Raw genomic sequence first — 27500 nt, forward strand, 5'->3', positions numbered from 1 at the left:
TAGAAAAGGCGAGACATCCTGTAAACAACTGGATAAACCTGTGGAATGTATTAAGACAGTGTGTGTGTGTGTGTGTGTGTGTGTGTGTGTGTGTGTGTGTGTGTGTGTGTGTGTGTGTGTGTGTCTATTCGGGCCGGTTGAGGATGCTCTTCATGGATTGGCCGGCGTTGGGGAGGCGGGGTCGGAGGCGGGGCCGGAGCCTTCGGGGCCGCTGTGGGCGGGGCCCCGGCCGCTGTACTGGCCGATGAAGGACCCGTCCTCGTTGAACTGGATGTCCACGCTGTCCCCGTACTCCTCCAGAGAGTCCTCGCTGCCCAGCTTGCTCTCTCCGTTCAGGCTGCCGGAGCGCTTCTCATCTGCATCGCTGAGGACGAGAAACACGACAAGGTCACGCCAAGGTCAGCCAGGTGACAATGTGACTCTTATGGTCCATATGTGGTGATATCTATGAGTTCATGTTCTGACCTCTTCACCTGGAGAGTCTTCATCATGATGTCATGTCACTAAACTTCTCTTTAAAGAGGTTTGTTCACAACGCATTCATAAGCTCATTTATTAATAAAAACATGCCGGGAAGGGATTATTTATGTCAGTATTTTATGATTCATGGAGTGAAACAAAGAGATATGAATGTAAAAACCTTTGACTCTAAAATGTCAACAACATGAAACAAGAATTGTGAACCTGGATTTATCCAATGTTCAGATTTATGTTGTGGAAATGTATGAAAATCAGCACATATTTAATACGATAATGCCCCAATTACATATTTAAACAACATTTTCAGTAAACGTGCAATAGAAAATACAAATGACTCAATGTGAGGAATCTTCTGTGGAAGTTTCACAGCAGTTAGCACCGTTGTTATGTGAAATCATTTATTTATATTTATTGCTACTTTATATAAAAATATTTTTACTGCACTATATTCTTCTGACAGTTTTAGTCACTTTGATATTGATATTTCAGATTTGATATTTAAAAAAAGTAGTATTGACATGACATAGTTGTACTTTACTACGACAGCTAACACAATACATTTAGTACCGTACTACTATGATGAAAGTATAGTATTACTATCATTATAGTATAATATTACATACCCACAGCCTTAATTCAATCACCGGTTCCTCTTTCAGAACAGAAATAACGTTTTTAACTTTTCATCCTCTGTTGCTCTGCTGCTGTGAACAGCTACACTTCCTGATGGGGTTTTTCACAATAAAAGCCCGACTCTTGCTGACATGCCTATACTGCTCTAAATGTACACATGTACAGACACACATCACGACAGAGAGGGAGAAGAGGCGGGAACTTCCTCACCTCTCCAGAGATCTGCAGGCAGATGAAACAGGAAAGAGAGCCAAAGGTCAAAGGTCAAAGGAAGCAGGCAGCATTCATTAGTGTGTTAGCTGTCACTCCAAAAGTAAAATGATTAATATCTGAAGCAGTGCCATGAGGAGGAAGATGTTCTGTTGCTCTCAGCTCTGTGCAGTACATTTAATGTACTTATACACAGTTTTAAGGTACTTTACTTGCTGCTTCAATCAAATATCTCGGGGTTACACATCAAGAATGTACCAGAGTAAGACGGGACATCCCGGAAGTATTTCTTTATTGGTTTGGAAAACAATTAAAGAAATACTGGTTTTACACAATTTATGAATTCATAATCTAAGAATATTCTGTCTTCTTTTTTCTCGTAAATCTGAAAGTATTTCCTCGTACATTGTTCTACTGTCACCCATAATATCCACATGGACTATCACTGTGATCTATAAAGCAGATTCCTGTCTCATATCTGCTCTTTAACATGTCCCGTGTCATGAGAGACATGGAGAGTTTTATTCTCGTGACAGCGCCCCCTACAGGTAGCTCTGCGTCTACGGCGATGCAGCGTTGCTGCTTAGAAGCGTTGCTGCTTAGAAGCGTCATCTTCACGGAGCAATAAAGTGACTCAACTCATGCTCTACGATGATATGATGTTAGTGATGACATGGAGGCGGAACACACCTCTACACTCACACACACAAAGCTGTACACACACACACACTCACACACACAAAGCTGTACACACACACACACACACACACACACACACACACACCTGTACTCCCCGAAGGCCTCGTCCTTCATGGGCCGAGCTTCAGAGTCCACCTCCTTGTCCTCTTTGTCCTTCACTGAGGGAGACACGGAAACATCAGTCAGTGTGTGTGTGCATGTGTGAGAGAGTGTGTGTGTGTGTGTGTGTCTGTGTGTGTGTGTGATTGTGTTTGTCTGTGATTGTGCGTGTGATTGTGTGTGTCTGTGTGTGTGTATCTGTGTGTGTAATTGTGTCTCACCTGCGTACTTGCCGCCCTTCCTGCGCTTGATGAGGCAGAGGATGAGCAGAACCAGCACCAGCAGCATGATGGCGCTGATGAGTCCAATCAACCAGCCCTGAGCCGCGAAGCCACCGGACATCTCTGACGGCTCTGAGAGACGGAGAGAGCAACAGGTTACAGCATGTAGAGCATGTAGAGCATGTAGAGTATGTAGAGCATGTAGAGCAGGGAGTGTATGTAGAGCATGTAGATCATGTAGAGTATGTAGAGCATGTAGAGCAGGGAGAATATGTAGAGCAGGTAGAGCATGTAGATCATGAAGAACATGTAGAGAATGTAGAGCATGTAGAGCAGGGAGAGTATGTAGATCATGTAGAGCATGTAGAGTATGTAGAGCATGTAGAGCAGGGAGAATATGTAGAGCAGGTAGAGCAGGGAGAATATGTAGAGCATGTAGAGCAGGGAGAGTATGTAGAGCATGAAGAGCGTGTAGAGTATGTAGAGCATGTATAGTATGTAGAGCATGTAGAGTATTTAGAGTATGTAGAGCATGAAGAGCATGTAGAACATGTAGAGCATGTAGAGCATGTAGAGTATTAGGACTATTTAGAGCATGAAGAGCATGTAGAACATGTAGAACTTGTATAGCATGTATAACTTGTAGAGCATGTATAACACGTAGAGCATGTATAACACGTAGAGCATGTATAACTTGTAGAGCATGTATAACACGTAGAGCATGTAGAACATGTAGAGCATGTAGAGCATGTAAACACACACACCATGTCCGATGGTCCAGGTCACATTCTCCCACTGCGTGTCGTTCCTGTGTTTGATCACCAGGTGGTACTCAGATCCCGGCTGGAGGCCTCTCAGCCAATAGAAACCCTGCGTGGAGTTCACCAGCTCCGAGTCCCTCCACTCGATCCCGGCTGCCACACACACACACACACACACACACACACACACACACACACACACACACACACACACACACACACACACACACACACACACACACACACATAGATTAGTAAAGCTCTTAAGGGTCATTATAGAAGCCTGTAAGGGTGGCTCCACCCCCTCCTCCCTTCTCCTCTCCTCCCTCCTCCTCCCCTCCCTCCTCTCTCCTCCTCTCCTCCCTCCTCCTTTCCTCCCTCCCTCCCTCTTCCCTCCTCCTCTCCTCCCTCCTCCCTCCCTCCCTCCTCCTCCTCCTCCTCTCTCTCTTACGACTCTTCCTGAGGTAGCGGATGACAAAGCCGTGGTTCCTGTCCCGCTCTCCGGGCACCCAGCTCAGGTTGAGCGACGTGTTGCTGGCCACGATGCTGACGTGGGACGGAGGAACTGCAAGCAGACACAGAGGAGCGAGGGAATGAATGAACAGATACAAATGAAGCATCACATTAACCAAAGGAGCGCAGTTTCACCTCCTTCCAGCAGGGTGGCGCCTCTCAGCTTGATGGGCGGTCCGTCTCCGGCGGCCGTGTGAGCGATCACCTTGAAGACGTAATGGCTGCTGGGGTCCAGAGGGTCCAACTCAATGTGAGTCACACTGGGGTCGCTGATGGTCTCCATCTGCAACGGGCTGTCTTTGCTCTCCACCTCTGCGCGGGGGAATCAAAGCAGAGCTGCATCAGCGCAGGAAAGCAACAAGGAACCATCCCGCCGTTGGTAGGGTCCGCTTTTCAACTTGAAACGCTTGGAACAAGCTAGCGGAACAAGCTAGCGGAACAAGCTAGCGCAACAAGGTAGCGCAACAAGGTAGCGCAACAAGGTAGCGCAACAAGGTAGCGGAACAAGGTAGCGCAACAAGGTAGCGCAACAAGGTAGCGCAACAAGGTAGTTGAACTAAGTAGCGGAACAAGGTAGCGGAACATTGTAGCGGAACATTGTAGCGGAACATTGTAGCTGAACATTGTAGCGGAACAAGGTAGCGGAACAAGGTAGCGGAACAAGGTAGCGGAACAAGGTAGTGGAACAAGGTAGCGGAACAAGGTAGCGGAACAAGGTAGCGGAACAAGGTAGCGCAACAAGTTAGCGCAACAAGTTAGCGCAACAAGTTAGCGAAACAAGTTAGCGCAACAAGTTAGCGCAACAAGTTAGCGCAACAAGTTAGCGCAACAAGGTAGTGGAACTAAGTAGCGGAACTAAGTAGCGGAACTAAGTAGCGGAACAAGGTAGCGGAACAAGGTAGCGGAACAAGGTAGCGGAACAAGGTAGCGGTACAAGGTAGCGGTACAAGGTAGCGGAACAAGGTAGCGGTACAAGGTAGCGGTACAAGGTAGCGGTACAAGGTAGCGGTACAAGGTAGCGGAACAAGGTAGCGGTACAAGGTAGCGGTACAAGGTAGCGGAACAAGGTAGCGGTACAAGGTAGCGGTACAAGGTAGCGGTACAAGGTAGCGGTACAAGGTAGCGGTACAAGGTAGCGCAACAAGGTAGCGCAACAAGGTAGCGCAACAAGGTAGTTGAACTAAGTAGCGGAACAAGGTAGCGGAACATTGTAGCGGAACATTGTAGCGGAACATTGTAGCTGAACATTGTAGCGGAACAAGGTAGCGGAACAAGGTAGCGGAACAAGGTAGTGGAACAAGGTAGCGGAACAAGGTAGCGGAACAAGGTAGCGGAACAAGGTAGCGGAACAAGGTAGCGCAACAAGTTAGCGCAACAAGTTAGCGCAACAAGTTAGCGAAACAAGTTAGCGCAACAAGTTAGCGCAACAAGTTAGCGCAACAAGTTAGCGCAACAAGGTAGTGGAACTAAGTAGCGGAACTAAGTAGCGGAACTAAGTAGCGGAACAAGGTAGCGGAACAAGGTAGCGGAACAAGGTAGCGGTACAAGGTAGCGGTACAAGGTAGCGGAACAAGGTAGCGGTACAAGGTAGCGGTACAAGGTAGCGGTACAAGGTAGCGGAACAAGGTAGCGGTACAAGGTAGCGGAACAAGGTAGCGGTACAAGGTAGCGGTACAAGGTAGCGGTACAAGGTAGCGGTACAAGGTAGCGGTACAAGGTAGCGGTACAAGGTAGCGGTACAAGGTAGCGGATAGCGTAACAAGGTAGCGGAACAACGTAGCGGAACAACGTAGCGGAACAACGTAGCGGAACAACGTAGCGGAACAACGTAGCGGAACAACGTAGCCTATATAAATAACAACTGCCCTCAGCACACTCTTCCACACCGTACTCAACAAGCCTAAAGTTAACGTTTAGTTCTGGTCTCACGTGGGACACTAACAGTATTTGGGGACTTCCTCTCTTGCGATTCTCGTTATTATTCCACGTAACATTCAGTAACGCTCCCTCGCTTTGTCCCTACGTTTACAGAAACAACAGAAGACGTGTATATTTCCTCTCACCCTGTTGGTACTGCACCGTGTAACCCAGCAGGATGCCGTTGCTCTGGACTGGAGGGGTCCAGTAGAGGACCAGGGACTTCTCAGAGGGACTCTCAAACCTCAACGATGCAGGAGGACCAGGCACTAAACACACACACCTGGTTATAAATGAAGAACATCTCTTGTTCTCTCCATCTGAAGCCACTCTCGTGTGGACTCACCTCCCTCGGGGGTGCTGAAGTGGTGCGGATGGGAGGGCGGGCTCTCTCCTTTGCTGTTGAAGGCGGTGACGGACAGCTGATAGCGAGAATACAGCTGCAGGCCCGTCACGTCCTCTGAGGTCTTGGTGCCGTAGACCACCAGCACCGACCTCCTCTCCTTCTCCTTCTCCTTCTGCTTCTGCTTCTCCTTCTCCTTGTCCCCGTGCGGTTCCCCCAGAGACCTCCGGACCCGGCCCCCGCGTAGACCCATCCTCGTGATGTAGATCTGATCATGAGGAACAGGTGAGGTGAGTAATCCTGCTTCTGTTTGCTGCATGAACAACTGCAGCGGAAAGATCTTTAAAAAGACTAATTTCGCTTTAAGCGCTTCTTGTTGTCATTATTATTGTTGTTGTTGTCATTATTATTTGTTCTGTTCATATCATATCGTAGGTATATACTATAAACATATATGTATTATTTTGTCTTTGTTTTTTAAGTTCCAGGACTTTTTCCCATCTCCTGATCTAGATTTTATGCAGTCTTATTTGTGTGGAAAATAAAATAAAATACAATACTTTGGTATTCAGTATTTGTTGGTGGTAGTACGCTGTGATGAGCAGTACCTTGTATCCCTGCAGCAAACCTCGGACGTTCTGGGCTTCATTCCACTGGACTCTGACGGTGCTGTTCAGCACCGTGGTCGAGACCCCAGTGGGAGCCTCCTCCGGCACTGAGAGAGAGAGGGAGGGAGAGAGGGAGGGGAGAGGGGGATGGAGAGAGGGGGATGGAGAGAGAGACAGAGAGAGGGAGGGGAGATGGGGAGGGAGAGAGGGGGATGGAGAGAGAGACGGAGAGAGGGAGGGGAGAGGGGGAGGGAGAGAGGGGGATGGAGAGAGAGACAGAGAGAGGGAGGGGAAAGGGGGAGGGAGAGAGGGGGATGGAGAGAGAGACGGAGAGAGGGAGGGGAGAGGGGGAGGGAGAGAGGGAGGGGAGAGGGGGAGGGAGAGAGAGAGAGCGGGGGGGATGAGAGAGAGAGAGGGGGATGGAGAGAGAGAGAGAGAGAGAAAGAAGGAGAGAGAGAGAGAGAGAGAGAGAGAGAGGGAGATGAGAGGTGTTAATTCAAAGGGAACCAGCAGAGGGTGCCACAACAACTGAGTGTTTCCTGCTGATTCTCAATCGCAGTACAACAACAACAACAACAACAACAACAACAACAACAACAACGACAACACGATAAACGAGGTCCGTTATGACTCCTCCTATTAGAGACCCCCGTGCCCCGAAGCAGACCAGACCAGGCTCCTCCCTCTCGGGCTACTGAAGAGAGTCCTGGTGGGTTTCTGGCAGTCAGGCTTCAGTTTGAGGGTTTCTCTCGTTAAGTCTGCGTTTTTAGGTTTGAGTGGTCTGGATTTCTAGTTAGAGAAGGAGTTAGGGAAGGAGTTAAGGAAGCGACAAGAGGCTGCTTGTCGATTTTTTCATTGCTTCTTTCATTGTTATTATATTTATATTATATATTTTTTTCTCTGTCGGTCATGGAGCCTCCCAGCCAAAGCATTTCACACGATTGTACTTGTATCAGCGGAGAGACAGTACACTTATCTTGACTGAGGACGCTCAGAAGGGTGTGTGCTCAACCCCCACTCTTTAACCGCAAACAAGACGACGTCATCACGCCTGTGTGTCTCTCCTTTCACTGGTTTGACCTTTGATCTTTCTGCAGACGAGTCTGGTTGTGGAGACATCTGATTGGTCGATGATTCCAGACCGTCTCTGTGTGACAAACATGAACTTTGACCTCTTTTATGGGGAATGTAATTACGACACGCTGCAGCCAGAAAGGGTTTGGAGCCTCGTGTAAAGATCGTCTATATTTATTGTTCATTATTTGCTCCTTCAAATCAGACATGTAGTCTGAAGGAGCTCATTGATGAAGAACATTCCTGTGGTTGGTTATGTGTGATTCCTTTTGTTGATATGTTAATTTTTATGTGGAAGCTTTGATAGGTTCATGAAAAAAAAAAGATTAAAATCAGGTGAAATGCATTTTTAGGATTCTTTTTATTTATTTTATTTAATCTGTGAAAACAGGAAGACAAAAAAGTTTGGGTTTTTTATTTTATTTGTGGGAAAAGTGTTTGTTGTTGTAATACACATTTCGTCCACAAGAGGCTGATGTGCGCCATTACTTCATGACAGAAAGAGTTCATGTTTCCTTCCGGCTGAGCTTTAATTTCTCTAAATATACACAATTTTTTTACATCGACTAGAAATGTACTGAATCTGAGGTTCGACAAACGGTCAGAGCCTCCTCTCAGCACCCTGGAGCCTCCTTTCCAGCACCCTGGCACAAGCTTTCCCCGGGAGGCTGAGTAGTGTAATACCCTGATAGTTCAGCACACTCTCTGGTCCCCCTTCTTGAAGATGGGAACCACCACCCCGGTCTGCCAGTTCATGGGCACTGTTCCCGACCCCCATGCGACATTGAAGAGGCGTGTCAGCCAAGACAACAATGTCCAGCACCTTCAGCATCTCAGGGTGGATCTCATCCCCCCAGCGCCTTGATGCCAAGGAGCTTTTTGACTACCTTTGTGAACTCTGCCAGGAGTCTTGGCCGGGTTTAGGAGTTCCTCAAACCAACCAGGTCCAAAAGGCCTCCTTCGTCAGCTTGACGGCTTCCCTCACCCCCGGTGTCCACCACCGGGTTCTCGGGTTGCCGCCACGAGATCGAGGACCTTTCGACCACAGCTCCTAGCGGCCGCGTCCACAATAGAGGCTTTGAACATGGTCCACTCAGAGTCCCCAGCCTCCCTCTGGATCTGTGAGAAGTTCTTCCGGAGGTGGAAGTTGAAGACCTCCCGGACAGGATCCTCCACCAGACGTTCCCAGTTCACCCTCACCACACGTTTGGGCTTGCCAGGTCTTTCTAGTCGACTCCCTCGCCATCTGATCCAGCTCACCACCAGCTGGTCATCAGTTGGCAGCTCTGCTCCTCTCTTCATCCAAGTGTCCAAGACATTTCTTTATGTAAAAGATAAAAAGATGACACTGTAACTGTGTCCATATAACGTACCTTCCTCTCCCGAGTGTCCGATTTTGGGCTCCGGTGACGGTCCTTCTCCAAGGGAGTTTACCGCCTGGACCTTGATCTCGAACGGCTCGTACGTCCCAGTGTCGTTCACCAGGAAGGGCGGTGCCGGGACGTCGGAGTGGTTCCAGTGCACGCTGGTCCCTCCAGCCTTCCGCCAGGACACCTTGTACTGGAAGCCCTCGCCACTGTGCAGGCGATGGTCCATCTCCTGCAGAGATGAAGAGGGCGTGAGAGACTGGGTCTAAGGGGTCAAGCTCCAGGGAGGGGTCTAAGGGGTCAAGCTCCAGGGAGGGGTCTATGGGGTCAAGCTCCAGGGAGGGACTGGGTCTAAGGGGTCAAGCGCCAGGGAGGGACTGGTCTAAGGGGTAAAGCTCCAGGGAGGGACTGGGTCTAAGGGGTCAAGCTCCAAGGAGGGACTGGGTCTAAGGGGTCAAGCTCCAGGGAGGGACTGGGTCTAAGGGGTAAAGCTCCAGGGAGGGACTGGTCTAAGGGGTAAAGCTCCAGGGAGGGACTGGGTCTAAGAGGTCAAGCTCCAGGGAGGGACTGGGTCTAAGGGGTAAAGCTCCAGGGAGGGACTGGGTCTAAGGGGTAAAGCTCCAGGGAGGGACTGGGTCTAAGAGGTCAAGCTCCAGGGAGGGACTGGTCTAAGGGTCAAGCTCCAGGCTGCAGTATTTACCTCCCACGTGATGACCAGAGTCTTGGGGTCGGTGGAGTCGCTGCGCACACCGCTGGGGTACATGGCGGGCACTGCAGGGAGGAGACAGATATGTTATGTATTTGTATTATTATACACATATTATGTATTGATCCCTCATATCCGCAACTTCAACAGGACATTACAGCCAGCAGACAGTTTGCAAAGACGCTTGTGTTTATGCTATTCCAGCCCTCTCACACTCCTTCCTGAATACAATGTATTATTATGATTATTATTATTATTATTATTATTATTATTATTATTATTATTATCACAACGTCTCTGGGGGTTCAGGGTTAAAGGCTTTAGGCAGGACATCTGTATCTGACCTTGGTATCAACCTTCTAATCAAACAAACATGGAACCCAAACCCAGCAGCTTGCTCACCGGCCGGCGGCGTGCGGTGCTGGTCCGAGTGCCGGCTGGGCTCGCTGAGGCCGATCTCGTTGGCGGCGATGACCCTGAAGCGGAAGGTGCAGTAGGGCTGCAGGGGCAGCTCGGCGTGGCTGAAGGCGCCCGGGACGCTGCGCAGCTTCGCCCAGCGCGGCGCCGCGGCGTGCTGCTCCTCCCGGACCTCCACGATGAACTCTGAGGGAACAGCGGCGTCAGAGCTACTTCCTGTCTGCTGACGGCTGACAGCTCTCACCGGTGTCACCAGGAAACGCGTGGAACGCGTTTACAAGTCAGTGTGTGTGTGTGTACCTGTGGTGGGGCTGTTGTGTGTGAGTGTGTGTGATTGTGTGTGTACCTGTGGTGGGGCTGTTGTGTGTGTGTCCTGGGATCCAGCTCAGAGTGATGCTGTGGTCGTCTACATCAGACAGAGTCAGGTCTTTGGGAGGGTCCGGTGGCGCTGAGGGTCCGACAGAGAACTGTTAGCGCACAGACCACACACACACACACACACACACACACACACACACACACACACACACACACACACACACACACACACACACAGTGACGTACCCGTGACAGTGATGGAGCCGCTGGCCTTCACGTGGTCCAGGTCGGTGAAGACCTCACAGGAATAAGACGCGCTGTCGTGTGATTGGATGTTGGACACTTTCAAGGTGCCATTCTCAAAGAACGTGTACCTACACACACACACAACACACACACACACACACACACGTTAGCCGTCCATCCATCCATCCATCCATCCATTATCAGCCGCTTATCCGGGGTCGGGTCGCGGTGGCAGCAGGTTCAGCAGGCCGACCCAGGCTTCCCTCTCACCCGCAACACTTTCCAGCTCATTCTGGGGGATACCGAGGCGTTCCAAGGCCAGCCGGGAGATATAATCCCTCCAGCGTGTCTTCGGTCTTCCCCGGGGTCTCCTACCAGTTGGGCGTGCCTGGAAAACCTCTAATGGGAGGCGTCCAGGAGGCATCCTGACTAGATGCCCGAACCACCTCAGCTGACTCCTTTCGACACGAAGGAGCAGAGACTCGACTCCAAGCTCCCCCCTGATGTCCGAGCTCCTTACCCTATCTCTGAGGGTGAGCCCGGCCACCCTGCGGAGGAAGCTCATTTCGGCCGCTTGTATCCGAGATCTCGTTCTTTCGGTCACGACCCAGAGTTCGTGACCATAGGTGAGGGTTGGAACATAGACCGACCAGTAAATGGAGAGCTTCGCCTTCCGGCTCAGCTCCCTCTTCACCAGGACGGACCGGTACAGCGCCTGTTTTATTGCTGCAGCCGCACCGATCCGTCTGTCGATCTCCCGCTCCACCTTACCCTCACTCGTGAACAAGACCCCGAGATACTTGAACTCCTTCGCTTGGGGTAGGCAGTTTGTCCCCACCTGGAGGGAGCAATCCACCGGTTTCCGGCAGAGCACCATGGCCTCAGATTTGGAGGCGCTAACTCTCATCCCTGCCGCTTCACACTCGGCTGCAAAACGCCCCAGTGAATGCTGGAGGTCACAGTCCGAGGAGGCAAACAGGACCACATCATCCGCGAACAGCAGAGAGGCGATCCCGAGACTCCCGAACCGGATCCTCTCCGCCCCCTGGCTGCGCCTAGATATCCTGTCCATGAAGGTCACGAACAGGACCGGTGATAAAGGGCAGCCCTGGCGGAGGCCAACACCCACCGGGAACGTGTCTGACTTACTACCGAGGATATGAACACAGCTCCTACTGCAGGCGTACAGAGACCGGATAGCCCGTGCCAACGGGTCCGGCACCCCATACTCCCGCAGCACCCCCCACAAAAACCCCCCGAGGGACCCGGTCGAAAGCTTTCTCCAGGTCTACAAAGCACATGTAGACTGGTTGGGCAAACTCCCAGGACCCCTCCAGTAGTCTTGCAAGGGTAAAGAGCTGGTCCACTGTTCCACGACCGGGACGGAATCCGCACTGCTCGTCTTGAATCCGAGGTTCGACAAGCGGTCGGAGCCTCCTTTCCAGCACCCTGGCATGAGCTTTTCCCGGGAGGCTGAGCAGTGTGATGCCACGATAGTTTGAGCACACTCTCCGGTCCCCCTTCTTGAAGATGGGAACCACCACCCCGGTCTGCCAGTCCATGGGCACTGTTCCCGACCCCCACGCGACACTGAAAAGGCGTGTCAACCAAGACAGCCCAACAATGTCCAGCGCTTTCAGCATCTCAGGGCGGATCTCGTCCACCCCTGGCGCCTTGCCACCAAGGAGCTTTTTGACTACCTTAGCGACCTCTGCCAGGGATATGGGAGAAACCACCCCAAAGTCTTCCGGCGCTGCCCCCTCTCCGGGGGGACATGTTGGCCGGGTTTAGGAGTTCCTCAAAGTGCTCTTTCCACCGCCCGACGATGTCCCCAGTCCGGGTCAGCAGTTCCCCCCCCTGCTGAGAACAGCCTGGGGTAGCCCCTGCTTTCCCTTCCTGAGCCGTCGGATGGTTTGCCAGAACTTCCTTGAGGCCAACCGAAAGTCCTTCTCCATGGCCTCCCCGAACTCCTCCCATGCCCAAGTTTTAGCATCCGCGACCATCGCAGCTGCAGCCCTTCTGGCCTGCCGGTACCCGTCAGCTGCTTCAGGAGACCCCTGGGCCAGCCAGGCCCGAAAGGCCTCCTTCTTCAGTTTGACGGCTTCCCTCACCCCCGGTGTCCACCACCGGGTTCTCGGGTTGCCGCCACGACAGGCACCGATGACCTTCTGGCCACAGCTCCGAGCAGCCGCGTCCACAATAGAGGCTTTGAACATGGTCCACTCGGGTTCCATGTCCCCAGCCTCCCTCGGGATTTGTGAGAAGTTCTTCCGGAGGTGGGAGTTGAAGACCTCCCGGACAGGATCCTCTGCCAGACGTTCCCAGTTCACCCTCACTACACGTTTGGGCTTGCCAGGTCTTTCTAGCCGACTCCCCCGCCATCTGATCCAACTCACCACCAGGTGGTGATCAGTTGACAGCTCTGCTCCTCTCTTCACCCGAGTGTCCAAGACATACGGCCGCAGATCAGATGATACGACTACAAAGTCGATCATTGATCTCCGGCCTAAGGTGTTCTGGTACCAGGTACACTTATGAGCCACCTTACACGTTAGCCGTCCCCTTTAGTTAAATCTCAAACTAACAAACTAAGTTGAGAGCTTAAGTCTCTTCTCTGAATGGAGTGTGTGTTGAGAGCTTAAGTCTCTTCTCTGAATGGAGTGTGTGTTGAGAGCTTAAGTCTCTTCTCTGAATGGAGTGTGTGTTGAGAGCTTAAGTCTCTTCTCTGAATGGAGTGTGTGTTGAGAGCTTAAGTCTCTTCTCTGAATGGAATGTGTGTTGAGGTCTCGTCGTCAGCACTCCTCTCCCTACTTGTCGTCAGGAGAGGACTCCTGCAGCTTGTGTCCGTCCCTCCTCCAGACGATCTGGGCCCTCAGCAGCTGAGGGTCTTTGGAGAAGAGGCAGTCCAGCAGAGCGCTGCTCCCTCTGAGCGCCCGAACGTCCTGCGGCCCCGAACGCATCACGGTGCGGTCTGCAAACATCAACACGGTTCTCTGAATGTGTTCTCTCTGTTCTCGTTCTCCTCTAAGAGCTTTAATTACACACTCATTCTGTATTAATGCAACTGATGCCACGAATTACAATCTTTCAATGTGTTTTTATTTCAAATGTGTTCTATATACAGTATATATTCATTAGGGCTGGGCAAAGTTGAAAAAAATTAACTGATTAATCGCATTATTTTTCAGAGATTAATCGCGAGAGACAAGTGAGGGACAAGCCACTCCTTCTTTTGTCATGTTCAGTAGTAAGGGTCCCTGTGAGGGACAAGCCACTCCTTCTTTTGTCATGTTCAGTAGTAAGGGTCCCTGTGAGGGACAAGCCACTCCTTCTTTTGTCATGTTCAGTAGTAAGGGTCCCTGTGAGGGACAAGCCCCTCCTTCTTTTGTCATGTTCAGTAGTAAGGGTCCCTGTGAGGGACAAGCCCCTCCTTCTTTTGTCATGTTCAGTAGTAAGGGTCCCTGTTAGGGACAAGCCACTCCTTCTTTTGTCATGTTCAGTAGTAAGGGTCCCTGTGAGGGACAAGCCCCTCCTTCTTTTGTCATGTTCAGTAGTAAGGGTCCCTGTGAGGGACAAGCCACTCCTTCTTTTGTCATGTTCAGTAGTAAGGGTCCCTGTGAGGGACAAGCCACTCCTTCTTTTGTCATGTTCAGTAGTAAGGGTCCCTGTTAGGGACAAGCCACTCCTTCTTTTGTCATGTTCAGTAGTAAGGGTCCCTGTGAGGGACAAGCCCCTCCTTCTTTTGTCATGTTCAGTAGTAAGGGTCCCTGTGAGGGACAAGCCACTCCTTCTTTTGTCATGTTCAGTAGTAAGGGTCCCTGTGAGGGACAAGCCCCTCCTTCTTTTGTCATGTTCAGTAGTAAGGGTCCCTGTGAGGGACAAGCCACTCCTTCTTTTGTCATGTTCAGTAGTAAGGGTCCCTGTGAGGGACAAGCCACTCCTTCTTTTGTCATGTTCAGTAGTAAGGGTCCCTGTGAGGGACAAGCCACTCCTTTTGTCATGTTCAGTTGTTGCTTACCTTAAAGAAGTATGTTAAAGACCATCAATTGATAAACTTCATACAAAAGCAATAAGTGCTTTTGATCTTGTTCAGTTCAGTTTTTCTTACTCAGTGAGAAAAGTCCAGTCTGTGTTGTCTTGAACAAGAGCATGAAGTCTGGTTGGATGAGGTGGAGATGTGAAGGACAGCTAACAGGTATCTCAGTGGCAGCTTTGCGTGATTAATGCTCTGTGAGGCGGAGCGGCTCGTTGAGGACAGAAACTACAGAATAAGACGTGCTTCAGTCTGTTGGCAACAAGCCGGTCGCTGAGGCTGCGGAAGCGCGCGCGCATACGTAAATCTCCTTCAAAGTAAAAGCAGTGTCGTTGTATTCCATTTATGGCGTGCATCTTATTTATTTATTTTTCTTTTTTGATTGACCTCACGTGGGCCGGACTGAGAGCCGTAAGATGCCCAGGTCTGAACTACGCCGTCTGGAGAGATTTAAAGTGCAGCACCTGTGCGGCGGCATTAAGACCCTCCAATGCACAAAAACAACAACGAGTTAACGCATGATCAAATAATTAAAGCTGTTAATAGTTTGCTGCATTAACGCATTCTCAACGCCATAATGTGCACAGCCCTAATATAAATATATATAAATATATATATATATATATATTAATATATACATATATTGATATATATATATATATATATATATATATATATATATATATATATATATATATATATATATATATATATATATCACTGTGATGACGTCATGAAGTCCAAACGGGAGAAAGATACACTTAATAAATTAGTTTGAGTGAACACTATATTTCTATATATATATTTATAGCAGAAGACTCACTGAAGACCTGCAGGTGAGCCGTGATGGAGATGTTGCTGTTCTGGATGCAGCAGGTGTATTCTCCGCTGTCGTCCAGGCTGGCGCCGGACAGCGTGATGGAGCCGCTGGTCAGCAGGGCGACGCGGGGGTCCGACAGCAGGGGGCGCCGGTCCTCGCCCTCCCTGCAGAGACAGAGCGGTGTCAGAGGAGTCGCCCACATGAGACGCCCAGTAAGACCAGTAGCTCACCAATGGAGAAGAAACGATCGATAAAGGAGCAGAGGGAGAAGCAACGTCCCTCTGGGGAACAAGGTCTCACCGGGGACAAGGCCTCACCGGGGACAAGGCCTCACCGGGGACAAGTTTATTCTTTAGTGCTGTGGCTCCAGGACCGAGGACCAGGAGTTGTGTTGATAATAATTGGGTTGGCTGTGATCCATCAGGAGCATAAATGTTCAACATAATATATTGTATATAAGTAAGTATACTTTTGCATCTAGTATGAACTTATCATCATAATTCTCCAAAAAGCAATATGACACTATGAAGGAGTTGTAACAGTGTGGTCAAAAGTATGCTCATTCTGCCCGGTACCGGTCCCTTAGTCCCTTGGTCCCTTGGTCCCTTGGTCCCTTTTGTGATTCTCACACCTGCTTGGTGGAGTCTGTGTTCACCACAGTCTCAGATATAGTAACAATGTATTTCTACTTCGTTACTATACACCACTGTGTGTGTGTGGTGTGAGTGTGTGAGTGAGTGTGTGTGTGTGTGTGTGTGTGTGTGTGTCTCACCAGGTGACGTGTGGTCGTGGTGAGCCGAAGGACTCGCACAACATGGTGACATCTCCTCCCTCAGTGGTTCTGTACACGACTCCATCAGAGGACAGGATCTGAGGCGGCAGCTCTGAGGGACACATGTTGTTATTGTTGTTGTTGTTGTTGTTGTCGTCGTCGTTGCCATCAGCATGAGGACAGGTACGTACCCACGACGTGGAGGTATGAGTTGAGCAGGATGGAGCCGTGCTTGTTGGAGGCCTCACACTGGTACACCGCCGTGTCCGAGAACTCCACGTCCTCCAGGATCAGCACGCCGCCCGCCACGCTGCGGCGCGGGTCCTCGTCCACCTCTGAGGGGGCGGGGACATTACCACCTTAAGCACCTCTGATTGGTCCACACGCACGGCACCGACAGCCAATGAGAAGGAGGCTCTCCTACCTGCGATCGGCTGGCCGTTGATGCTCCAGCTGAGGAGCGGCGTGGGGACGCCTTCAGCCTGACAGTCCAGACGCACGGTCTCACCGGGGGAGTAGAGGAGGCTGCTGGGCTGCTTCACCCAGAAAGGAGAGGCTAGACACACACACACACACACACACACACACACACACACACACACACACACACACACACACACACACACACACACACACACCTGAGTGACCCACCTGCTGCAGGTGTGTGTGTGTGTGTGTGTGTGTGTGTGTAGCCTCCATACCTTCCACGGTGAGCGTGAAGGCGTGCGAGGTGGAGCCGTGGATATTGAACGCCCGGCACTCGTACTCTCCGTCGTCGTCCTGGCCGACGCGGTCGAAGTGCAGCCAGCGGTCGTGGGAGTCCGAGTCCACGCGGCCGCCGGTCTCCTCCAGACTGCCGTCCTTCTTCTTCCACTCCACCTTGGGGGTCGGCCTGGAGACACAGAGAGGAAGTTATGCAACGCAATGACACACACACACACACACACACACACACACACACACACACACACACACACACACACACACACACACACACACACTTACAGGCCTTTGGGGATACATTCCAGGGTGACGCTTTGCTGCCGGAGGGCCAACACAGAGGTGTGGGAGCCAATGGGACGGAAGAGGTGTGGCTTCCTGGCATGAACGACATCATTATCTGGAGAGAGAGAGAGAGAGAGAGAGAGAGAGAGAGAGATGTCAATCACCCTGTAGCCCCGCCCTAAATCCCAAGAGCAGCAGTGGGATTCAAGTTATGACTATAACATGGCGGCAACGCGAGGCTCTGCGTCTCTCCAGACTGCATACTAGTAGTTATCTGCCTGTTTGTCTTAAGCCTGTTCACTCAGTACAGCCTTGCAAACACTTTGTTTCCACAACTTGGACCACTATATCGTCTTCCTACGGCTCATTCCTGAGATTGTCTTGACACCGGATACTATCAATCCAGCTCCACCGGCAGGCGGCGTCGAAACCGGAAACAAAGGCGGGGGAAGAGAGGAGGGCAACGCTAAAGCTAATGCTAACGCTAAGGCTAACGCCACATCGGCTGTCTCTACCCAGCATCTTCCTCGCCAATGTGCGATCTCTGCCGAACAAAATGGATGAGCTGCGGCTGCAGATCATCACTCACAAAAGCATTATGGACTCCAACATCATGATCTTCACGGAAACATGGCAGCGGCGTTCCCGATAGCGCCATTGAGCTAACGGAACGCCAGATGCTCAGGGCAGATAGGTCAACAGACGACTCTGGTAAGACCAGAGGCGGGGGACTGTGCATTTATATCAACAAAGCTTGGTGCATGGACACTGCTGTCATTGAGAGTCACTGCTCTATTAACCTGGAATAACTCATGGTTAAGTGTAGACCTTTCATCTGCCCAGAGATGCTAAGGTTGCAATGAAGGAACTGCATGCTGCCATTAGCAAACTACAGACTAAACACCCAGAGGCAGCCTTTATTGTTGCGGGTGACCTCAACCACTTCAACCTGAAGTCTGTACTCAAATGTGATCAACACGTCTCCTGCCCCACTAGAGGAGACAAGACCCTGGACCATGTTAGCACCAACGTGGCTGAGGCCTGCAAAGCCATTCCCCTCCCCCACCTGGGACAGACAGACCATCTCTCATTGTTCCTCCTCCCCAAGTTACACCCTCATCAAACGTGAGAAACCATCAGTGAGAACAGTCAAAGTGTGGCCAGAAGGAGCAGAGTCTACACTACAGCACCGTATGTTGGCCATGCAGGCCACCTTGGACTATTTTGCCTTCTCCGTTCTGGACTACTTCAGTACCAACATCAAGTGTGTGTGTTTGTGTGTGTGTGTGTGTGTGTGTGTCTGTGTGTGTGTGTGTGTGTGTGTGTGTGTCTGTGTGTGTGTGTGTGTGTGTGTGAGTCTCACTGGACAGCACGGTCAGGCTGACGGCCCGGTTGGGCAGCACCGTCTGGGCCAGTATGTACTGGACGTTGCAGATGTAGTCGTCTCTGCTGTCGCTCCTCAGCAGGTTGGAGAAGTAGAGGTTCCCGTCCAGGCCGACCATCACCCGGTCGCTCTGCTGGATGTGCACCATCCCTGAGAGGGGGGGAGAAAATACCCAAATATAAGGAGCCCAGACATCAGCTGATGGTACTGCATTCATTAGTTTGAGTGGAACTGATCTGCATTGCAGCGATGCAGAACGAGGGGGGGCATTAGGGCAGCCTGATGGGGGGGGCAGAGTGAGGCGGACTCACTGTTGTCCATCCAGTGGATATTGGGCGGCGTGGAGCTCTGCGGCGGGTTGCAGGGCAGGATGACGCTCTCTCCCTCGTGAGCCGTCTTGTGGACCTTGGGCTGCTTCGGGAGGACTGGTTGAGCTGGAACACAACACACAGCAGGTCATCAGTTCATAGCCCTAAACACAACTGGTCTGTTCTGGTTCTGCTGCAGAAACCGCTGTACTCTGTCATTCCTGCTTCAGTTACTGGAACACACGCAGAACAAGAAGCCATGACGACTGCAGAAAGGAGGAGGGCCAGGATTATTATTATTATGACGGCGCAGCTCTGTCTGCGGGAAACGGTTGCTACGGGAACAGGAGATGAGAGAGCAGAACAAGTGGCCCCAGACAACCTCACTGAGTCATTGAAGTGTGTCTGTGTGTGTGTGTGTGTGTGTGTCCTGTTTTATTGCTGAATCTTGCCTCCAAGTCCCCTGGGTTGCCACATTTGGTGGAGAATGCGGGCGCGGTGATCCGTCGCTAAAGATTCAGAATAAAATAGGTACTCAGAGAGAGACACACAGTGCTATGGAGAACGCACTAGCACAGCTGATAGAATCAAACTCAGTAGGCCCAGAGCCTTTGAGCATTACCGGAGAGGTCCCATCATAAAGCCTGTCGGGACCTCTCCCTCGCAGAAGGGAACGATGTACTGATGCCGACGGCGGGCTCATCAGATCCACAACTGAAGGCCGGCAGCTACCTGACAACTTGCTGGGCACCGGAGGACGCAAGGGCCCCAAAGCTTCCTGTCAGAATAGGGGACCAGGATGTAGAAGCCCTGCTGGACTGTCACTCTCCTATGCCCAGTTCTGACAGCTGGCCCCAGGGGGACCCCTATCCCAGTCTCTTGTGTCTATGGGGATTCACCGAATTATCCCACCACCCACATTAAGGGTCAGACCACGAGGGACAATTTTGAAGTCATGGCGGGAGTGGTAGATAGTTTGCCAGTACCAGTGCTGATTGGTCGGGTCTGCCCCATATTCTGGCGGTTGTGGACCCACAGGATAACTGGCAACAGGACAAGCCGTACAAAAAACAGACCTCAGAGCACCCGCAATGCCAAATTGGTACATGCCTGTGCAGCTCCATCTAGCCCGACCGGTTCATCAGGAGGGGAGACGGATAAGGAAGCCCTGACCCCAGCAGAGGCCCCACAAGGGAGGACCCACAGCCGACTGAAGCCTGGTCAAATGAAATGATTTCTTAGTTCCCCCTGGCAGAAGAGGACAATGCTGTCAGCCCAGGACAATTTGGGACTGCCCAGTTGGAAGACCCCAACCTGGAACAAGCATAGACAGAACCTGACTGTGGTCGAAGATAATCCGGTAGAAGGGGTTAGTGTTACCACCTTCCCACATTTTCCTGTGAAAAATGGCTTTCTGTATAGGGCAGCTAAGGAGGGGGGATTTGTTATTGAACAGTTGCTAGTCCCTTAAATGCTATGTTCCAAAAGTGTTGTACCTAGCCCATTCACACCTGTTGGGAGCTCATCTGGGAGTAGAGATGACCTATGGCAGAATCCTGGGTCGCTTCTCCTGGCCAGGGGTGAAGAGGGCGGTCCAGGATTACTGCAAACGCTGCCGGGAGTGCCAGAAGACAGCTCCAAAGGTACACTACCAGAATCCCTTGATCCCGTTACCCTTAATTCACTTTCCCTTCCAGAGAGTGGCCATGGATATAGTAGGACCCCTGCCGAAGTCCAGTAGGAGGCATCGTCATCATGGACTATGCCACCCGCTACCCAGAGGCAGTCCCATTACGCACCGCAAGTACTACTGTCTCTGAGTCTCCTGTTTTATTGCTGAATCTTACCTTCAAGTCCCCTGGGTTGCCACAATGTGTGTGTGTGTGTGTCTCACCCTCCACGATGACCTCTATGGTCGGCGTCATGGCCGTCCCCAGGCTGTTGGAGGCGTAGCAGCGGTAGTGGCCTTCGTAAGAATCCAGCGGCTCCTCGTCTCCGGCCCTCAGCGTGCCGGACACTTTGCTCTCGGAGCCGAAGGCCTCGCCGTCCTTCAGCCAGCGGAACCTAAAGCAGAGGACCCACTGAGAGAGCGTCCTCACAGAGATACACAATGTCCTCACAGAGATACACAACGTCCTCACAGAGATACACAACGTCCTCACAGAGATACACAACGTCCTCACAGAGATACACAATGCTGCCAGTTTTACCATGATACATAACAACGCTGAAGTTTGAGCAGCGAGTGATTTAGAGGAGATGGAAACCAGAGAGATGATTCAGTTTCTGCCGTGATTTCATTAGAGGAACATTTATCGCCCTGGCAACAGAAGAAGGCCAGAGGGAGGAAGTGTACAAACACACACACACACACACACACACACACACACACACACACACACACACACACTGGTACGTACGTGGGGGCCGGGGTCCCGGAGGCCTCACAGGGCAGATAGATGTCCTCCTGAGAGAAGGCTGTGTACGACATCGGCATCTCGGTCAGGATCGGAGGCTGCGACACTGAACACACACACACACACACACACACACACACACACACACACACACACACACACACACACAGTTATAAAATACTTTGGGTCGTCCCACAGTGATCAGTGACAACTGGTGAGCTAATAGCTAACGCAGGAGAACCAATGCAGGTGAGCTAATAGCTAACGCAGGAGAACCAATACAGGTGAGCTAATAGCTAACGCAGGAGAACCAATACAGGTGAGCTAATAGCTAACGCAGGAGAACCAATGCAGGTGAGCTAATAGCTAACGCAGGAGAACCAATACAGGTGAGCTAATAGCTAACGCAGGAGAACCAATGCAGGTGAGCTAATAGCTAAGGGATCTGAACTGTGTCGTCATGGACTGACCTGAGACCAGCTGCAGCATCAGCTGTGTTCTCTACCTCTTGTTGTCGTTGATTAAGATCATACAGAGAAAGTCAGAAGGCTAAATAATGTTCAAAGAGTGAATATCTAGATCACGTTTCATGATCTCAGTGGAGGACAGACACGTGCAGCTAGCAGAGCTGGTTAGCTTAGCATCACCACATGACCCCGTACAACCACAACGCTCTAGCGGCTAGCTTCTCCCTCGGTTTACAGTCCTTATGCTAAGCTACGCTAAGCAGCTAGAAGCTGTCACTAGTTATCTGCAAGAAAGGGGCGGGGCCTGCTATGAGACGGACCGGACCCTGAACGCCTCACGAGCGTCACAACAAGGAGCCACTTACTGTTATGCACTTTGTCTGTTAGTCCACACGCAGGCAAGGAAAGGAAGCAGAGAAGGAAGCAGAGAAGGAAACAGTTTAAAGGCTGCCGACGCACAGACACGAGCTTGAGATGCTGGTGGAAGATTATTTAACACACATAAATTATGAATACATTATGAATAAATTATGAATACATTATGAATAACGATGCACCGAGGAATCTAAAATGAGTGTCCTTCTCTCCCCCTGAGTCTCCTTCTCTCCCTCTGAGTCTCCTTCTCTGAGTCTCCTTCTCTCCCTCTGAGTCTCCTTCTCTCCTTCTCTCCCTCTGAGTCTCCTTCTCTCCCTCTGAGTCTCCTTCTCTCCTTCTCTCCTCTGAGTCTCCTTCTCTCCCTCTGAGTCTCCTTCTCTCCTTCTCTCCCTCTGAGTCTCCTCTCCTTCTCTCCTTCTCTCCTCTAAGTCCTGTTCTCTCCTTCTCTCCCTCTGAGTCTCCTTCTCTCCTTCTCTCCCTCTGAGTCTCCTCTCCTTCTCTCCTTCTCTCCTCTGAGTCTCCTCTCCTTCTCTCCTTCTCTCCTCTGAGTCTCCTCTCCTTCTCTCCTCTGAGCCTCCTCTCCTTCTCTCCTTCTCTCCTCTGAGTCTCCTCTCCTTCTCTCCTTCTCTCCTCTGAGTCTCCTTATCTCCCTCTGAGTCTCCTTCTCTCCTCTGAGTCTCCTTCTCTCCCTCTGAGTCTCCTCTCCTTCTCTCCTCTGAGTCTCCTCTCCTTCTCTCCTCTGAGTCTCCTCTCCTTCTCTCCTCTGAGTCTCCTCTCCTTCTCTCCTTCGAGTCTCCTTCTCTCCCTCTGAGTCTCCTTCTCTCCTTCTCTCCTCTGAGTCTCCTTCTCTCCCTCTGAGTCTCCTTCTCTCCTTCTCTCCTCTGAGTCCCTTTCTCTCCTCTGAGTCTCCTCTCCTTCTCTCCTTCGAGTCTCCTTCTCTCCTCTGAGTCTCCTTCTCTCCCTCTGAGTCCCCTTCTCTCCTTCTCTCCCTCTGAGTCTCCTTCTCTCCTTCTCTCCTTCTCTCCTCTGAGTCCCTTTCTCTCCCTCTGAGTCTCCTTCTCTCCTTCTCTCCCTCTGAGTCTCCTTCTCTCCTTCTCTCCCTCTGAGTCCCCTTCTCTCCTTCTCTCCCTCTGAGTCTCCTTCTCTCCTTCTCTCCCTCTGAGTCTCCTTCTCTCCTTCTCTCCCTCTGAGTCCCCTTCTCTCCTTTTCTCCCTCTGAGTCTCCTTCTCTCCTTCTCTCCCTCTGAGTCCCCTTCTCTCCTTCTCTCCCTCTGAGTCTCCTTCTCTCCTTCTCTCCCTCTGAGTCTCCTTCTCTCCTTCTCTCCCTCTGAGTCTCCTTCTCTCCTTCTCTCCCTCTGAGTCTCCTTCTCTCCTTCTCTCCCTCTGAGTCTCCTTCTCTCCCTCTGAGTCCCCTTCTCTCCTTCTCTCCCTCTGAGTCTCCTTCTCTCCTTCTCTCCCTCTGAGTCTCCTCTCCTTCTCTCCCTCTGAGTCTCCTTCTCTCCTTCTCTCCCTCTGAGTCTCCTTCTCTCCCTCTGAGTCTCCTTCTCTCCTTCTCTCCCTCTGAGTCTCCTTCTCTCCTCTGAGTCCCCTTCTCTCCTTCTCTCCTCTGAGTCTCCTCTCCTTCTCTCCTTCTCTCCTCTGAGTCTCCTCTCCTTCTCTCCTCTGAGTCTCCTCTCCTTCTCTCCTTCTCTCCTCTGAGTCTCCTCTCCTTCTCTCCTTCTCTCCTCTGAGTCTCCTCTCCTTCTCTCCTCCGAGTCTCCTTCTCTCCCTCTGAGTCTCCTCTCCTTCTCTCCTCTGAGTCTCCTCTCCTTCTCTCCTCCTCTCCTCCTCCTCTCCTCTCCTTCTCTCCTCTGAGTCTCCTCTCCTTCTCTCCTTCTCTCCTCTGAGTCTCCTCTCCTTCTCTCCTCTGAGTCTCCTTCTCTCCCTCTGAGTCTCCTTCTCTCCTTCTCTCCCTCTGAGTCTCCTTCTCTCCTTCTCTCCCTCTGATTCTCCTTCTCTCCCTCTGAGTCTCCTTCTCTCCTTCTCTCCCTCTGAGTCTCCTTCTCTCCCTCTGAGACTCATTCTCTCCTTCTCTCCTCTGAGTCCCCTTCTCTCCTTCTCTCCCTCTGAGTCTCCTTCTCTCCTCTGAGTCTCCTTCTCTCCCTCTGAGTCTCCTTCTCTCCTCTGAGTCTCCTCTCCTTCTCTCCTCTGAGTCTCCTCTCCTTCTCTCCTTCTCTGCTCTGAGTCTCCTTCTCTCCCTCTGAGTCTCCTTCTCTCCTTCTCTCCCTCTGAGTCTCCTTCTCTCCTCTGAGTCTCCTTCTCTCCTTCTCTCCCTCTCTCCCCTTCCTCCATGTGTCTCCTCTACATTCTGCTCGTCTCTTCACCTTCGTTTCATCTCTCTCTTCTCTCTCTCTCTCTCGGCCACGCCCAGAGGACAAGGTCGAGCTGAAGGTCGAGCTGAAGGTCGAGCTGGCCCCTCCTCTCCTCCTCTCCTCCTCTGGGCCCAACATGGCTGATCCTGCTGACCTTTGACCTTCAGGGTCCCTCTAAAGCTGATCCTGAGGATGTGTGTGTGTGTGTGTGTGTGTGTGTGTGTGTGTGTGTGTGTGTGTGTGCGTGTGTGTGTTTCCATTTATCCCAAAGAGGGTTTCAAACAAAGATCACACAAGACGATCAAAAGATCAAAGATCATAGATCATCTCTCTGAAATGGATTTCCTGCTTTTTCCTGTTTTGTTTTGTTTGCAACTTATTCTGAGCACCAAGGAAGAAGAAAGAGAAATATGAATATTATATTATATTATGTTGTACTCCTCCAATGAATCGCCACCTTAACGTGGTGGAGGAGTTTGAGTGGCTCAGTGATCCTGTGAGCTATGTTGTCCGGGGCGTCAGCCCCTGGTAGGGTCTCCCAAGGCTGGAGAGCCCAGACTAAGAGCGATTCAAAAAACCCTGATGAATAGCAGCCCACGGTCTAAAGCTACCTCGCCCGGACAAGGGGCACCCTCCCGGAGCCAGACCCAGGAGGGGAGCTCGTCGGCGAGCATCTGGTGGCCGGGCTTTCGCCCATGGGGACCGGTCGGGCTCAGCCCGAAGAAACAACATGGAGCAGCAGTCACCCCGTGGACCCACCACCAGAATTATCGGGGTCGGGTGCTATGCAGACCGGGCGGCGGGCCAGGCAGGAGACCTGGGCGAGCCGATCGCCGGCAGCATAGAGTAGCTCTAGGGGCGTGGAACGTCACCTCGCTAGCAGGGAAAGAGCCGGAGCTGGTGGAGGAGGTGGAGCGGTACCAGCTAGATATAGTTGGGCTCACCTCCACGCACAGCATGGGCTCTGGAACCAACCTCCTGTAGAAGGGTTGGACGTTGTCCTTTTCTGGAGTTGCCCAGGGTGAGAGGCGCCGGGCGGGAGTGGGGATACTCACGAGCCCCCGGCTGAGCGCCGCTATGTTGGAGTTTTCCCCGGAGAACGAGAGGGTCGCCTCCCTGCGCCTACGGGTTGCGGGGAGTAAAGCTCTGACTGTTGTTTGTGCTTATGCACCGAACAGCAGTTCGGAGTATCCGGCCTTCTTGGAGTCGGTGGGAGGGGTCCTGGAAAGGGCGCCGCCTGCCGACTCCATAGTTCTCCTGGGAGACTTCAACGCTCACGTGGGCAATGACAGAGAAACCTGGCGGGGCGTGATTGGGAGGAACGGCTTGCCCGATCTGAACCCGAATGGTGTTTTGTTGTTGGACTTCTGTGCTAGCCACAGTTTGTCCATAACGAACACCATGTTCGAGCATAAGGTGGCTCATAAGTGTACCTGGTACCAGAACACCTTAGGCCGGAGATCAATGATCGACTTTGTAGTCGTATCATCTGATCTGCGGCCGTATGTCTTGGACACTCGGGTGAAGAGAGGAGCAGAGCTGTCAACTGATCACCACCTGGTGGTGAGTTGGATCAGATGGCGGGGGAGTCGGCTAGAAAGACCTGGCAAGCCCAAACGTGTAGTGAGGGTGAACTGGGAACGTCTGGCGGAGGATCCTGTCCGGGAGGTCTTCAACTCCCACCTCCGGAAGAACCTCTCACAAATCCCGAGGGAGGCTGGGGACATGGAACCCGAGTTGACCATGTTCAAAGCCTCTATTGTGGACGCGGCTGCTCGGAGCTGTGGCCGGAAGGTCATCAGTGCCTGTCGTGGCGGCAACCCGAGAACCCGGTGGTGGACACGGGGGGTGAGGGAAGCCGTCAAACTGAAGAAGGAGGCCTTTCGGGCCTGGCTGGCCCAGGGGTCTCCTGAAGCAGCTGACGGGTACCGGCAGGCCAGAAGGGCTGCAGCTGCGATGGTCACGGATGCTAAAACTCGGGCATGTGAGGAGTTCGGGGAGGCCATGGAGAAGGACCTTCGGTTGGCCTCAAGGAAGTTCTGGCAAACCATCCGACGGCTCAGGAAGGGAAAGCAGGGGCTACCCCAGGCTGTTCTCAGCAGGGAGGGGGGCGGGGGGGGGGGGACTGCTGACCCGGACTGGGGACATCGTCGGGCGGTGGAAAGAGCACTTTGAGGAACTCCTAAACCCGGCCAACATGTCACCTGGAGAGGGGGCAGCGCCGGAAGTCTTTGGGGTGGTTTCTCCCATATCCCTGGCAGAGGTCGCTAATGTAGTCAAAAAGCTCCTTGGTGGCAAGGCGCCATGGGTGAATGAGATCCGCCCTGAGATGCTGAAAGCGCTGGACATTGTTGGGCTGTCTTGGTTGACACACCTTTTCAGTGTCGCATGGGGGTCGGGAACAGTGCCCATGGACTGGCAGACCGGGGTGGTGGTTCCCATCTTCAAGAAGGGGGACCGGAGAGTGTGCTCAAACTATCGTGGCATCACACTGCTCAGCCTCCCGGGAAAAGCTTATGCCAGGGTGCTGGAAAGGAGGCTCCGACCGCTTGTCGAACCTCAGATTCAAGACGAGCAGTGCGGATTCCGTCCCGGTCGTGGAACAGTGGACCAGCTCTTTACCCTTGCAAGACTACTGGAGGGGTCCTGGGAGTTTGCCCAACCAGTCTACATGTGCTTTGTAGACTTGGAGAAGGCTTTCGACCGGGTCCCTCGGGGGGTTTTGTGGGGGGTGCTGCGGGAGTATGGGGTGCCGGACCCGTTGGCACGGGCCATTCTTCTCTGTACGCCTGCAGTAGGAGCTGTGTCCGTATCCTCGGTAATAAGTCAGACACGTTCCCGGTGGGTGTTGGCCTCCGCCAGGGCTGCTCTTTATCACCGGTTCTGTTCGTGACCTTCATGGACAGGATATCTAGGCGCAGCCAGGGGGCGGAGAGGATCCGGGATCGCCTCTCTGC

General features: G+C 51.9%; 1 protein-coding gene across 1 annotated transcript in view; it reads right to left on the reverse strand.

The window, feature by feature from the left end:
- Nucleotides 1-150: 150 nt before the first annotated feature.
- Nucleotides 151-27500, reverse strand: part of LOC306743838 (neural cell adhesion molecule L1-like) — a gene marked incomplete at its 3' end in the record, with an annotated part of 54543 nt that continues 27193 nt past the window's right edge. Inside the window, exons 3-28 of the mRNA XM_079226402.1 lie at nt 22184-22198; nt 21355-21457; nt 20829-20998; nt 18938-19060; nt 18606-18776; nt 17243-17357; nt 16939-17129; nt 16662-16793; nt 16429-16572; nt 16238-16349; nt 15469-15629; nt 13424-13583; nt 10613-10740; nt 10395-10496; nt 10034-10234; nt 9626-9696; nt 8932-9157; nt 6485-6591; nt 5880-6144; nt 5680-5802; nt 3752-3928; nt 3555-3668; nt 3107-3256; nt 2343-2474; nt 2096-2180; nt 151-364 (exon numbers count right to left, since the gene is read on the reverse strand). Of these exons, the coding sequence (XP_079082528.1) occupies nt 151-364; nt 2096-2180; nt 2343-2474; nt 3107-3256; nt 3555-3668; nt 3752-3928; nt 5680-5802; nt 5880-6144; nt 6485-6591; nt 8932-9157; nt 9626-9696; nt 10034-10234; nt 10395-10496; nt 10613-10740; nt 13424-13583; nt 15469-15629; nt 16238-16349; nt 16429-16572; nt 16662-16793; nt 16939-17129; nt 17243-17357; nt 18606-18776; nt 18938-19060; nt 20829-20998; nt 21355-21457; nt 22184-22198 (3692 nt within the window). The remainder of the gene's footprint in view (nt 365-2095; nt 2181-2342; nt 2475-3106; nt 3257-3554; nt 3669-3751; nt 3929-5679; nt 5803-5879; nt 6145-6484; nt 6592-8931; nt 9158-9625; nt 9697-10033; nt 10235-10394; nt 10497-10612; nt 10741-13423; nt 13584-15468; nt 15630-16237; nt 16350-16428; nt 16573-16661; nt 16794-16938; nt 17130-17242; nt 17358-18605; nt 18777-18937; nt 19061-20828; nt 20999-21354; nt 21458-22183; nt 22199-27500) is intronic.

This window comes from Taurulus bubalis (assembly GCF_910589615.1).
Source record: "Taurulus bubalis genome assembly, chromosome: 11".
Classification (NCBI taxonomy): domain Eukaryota; kingdom Metazoa; phylum Chordata; class Actinopteri; order Perciformes; family Cottidae; genus Taurulus; species Taurulus bubalis.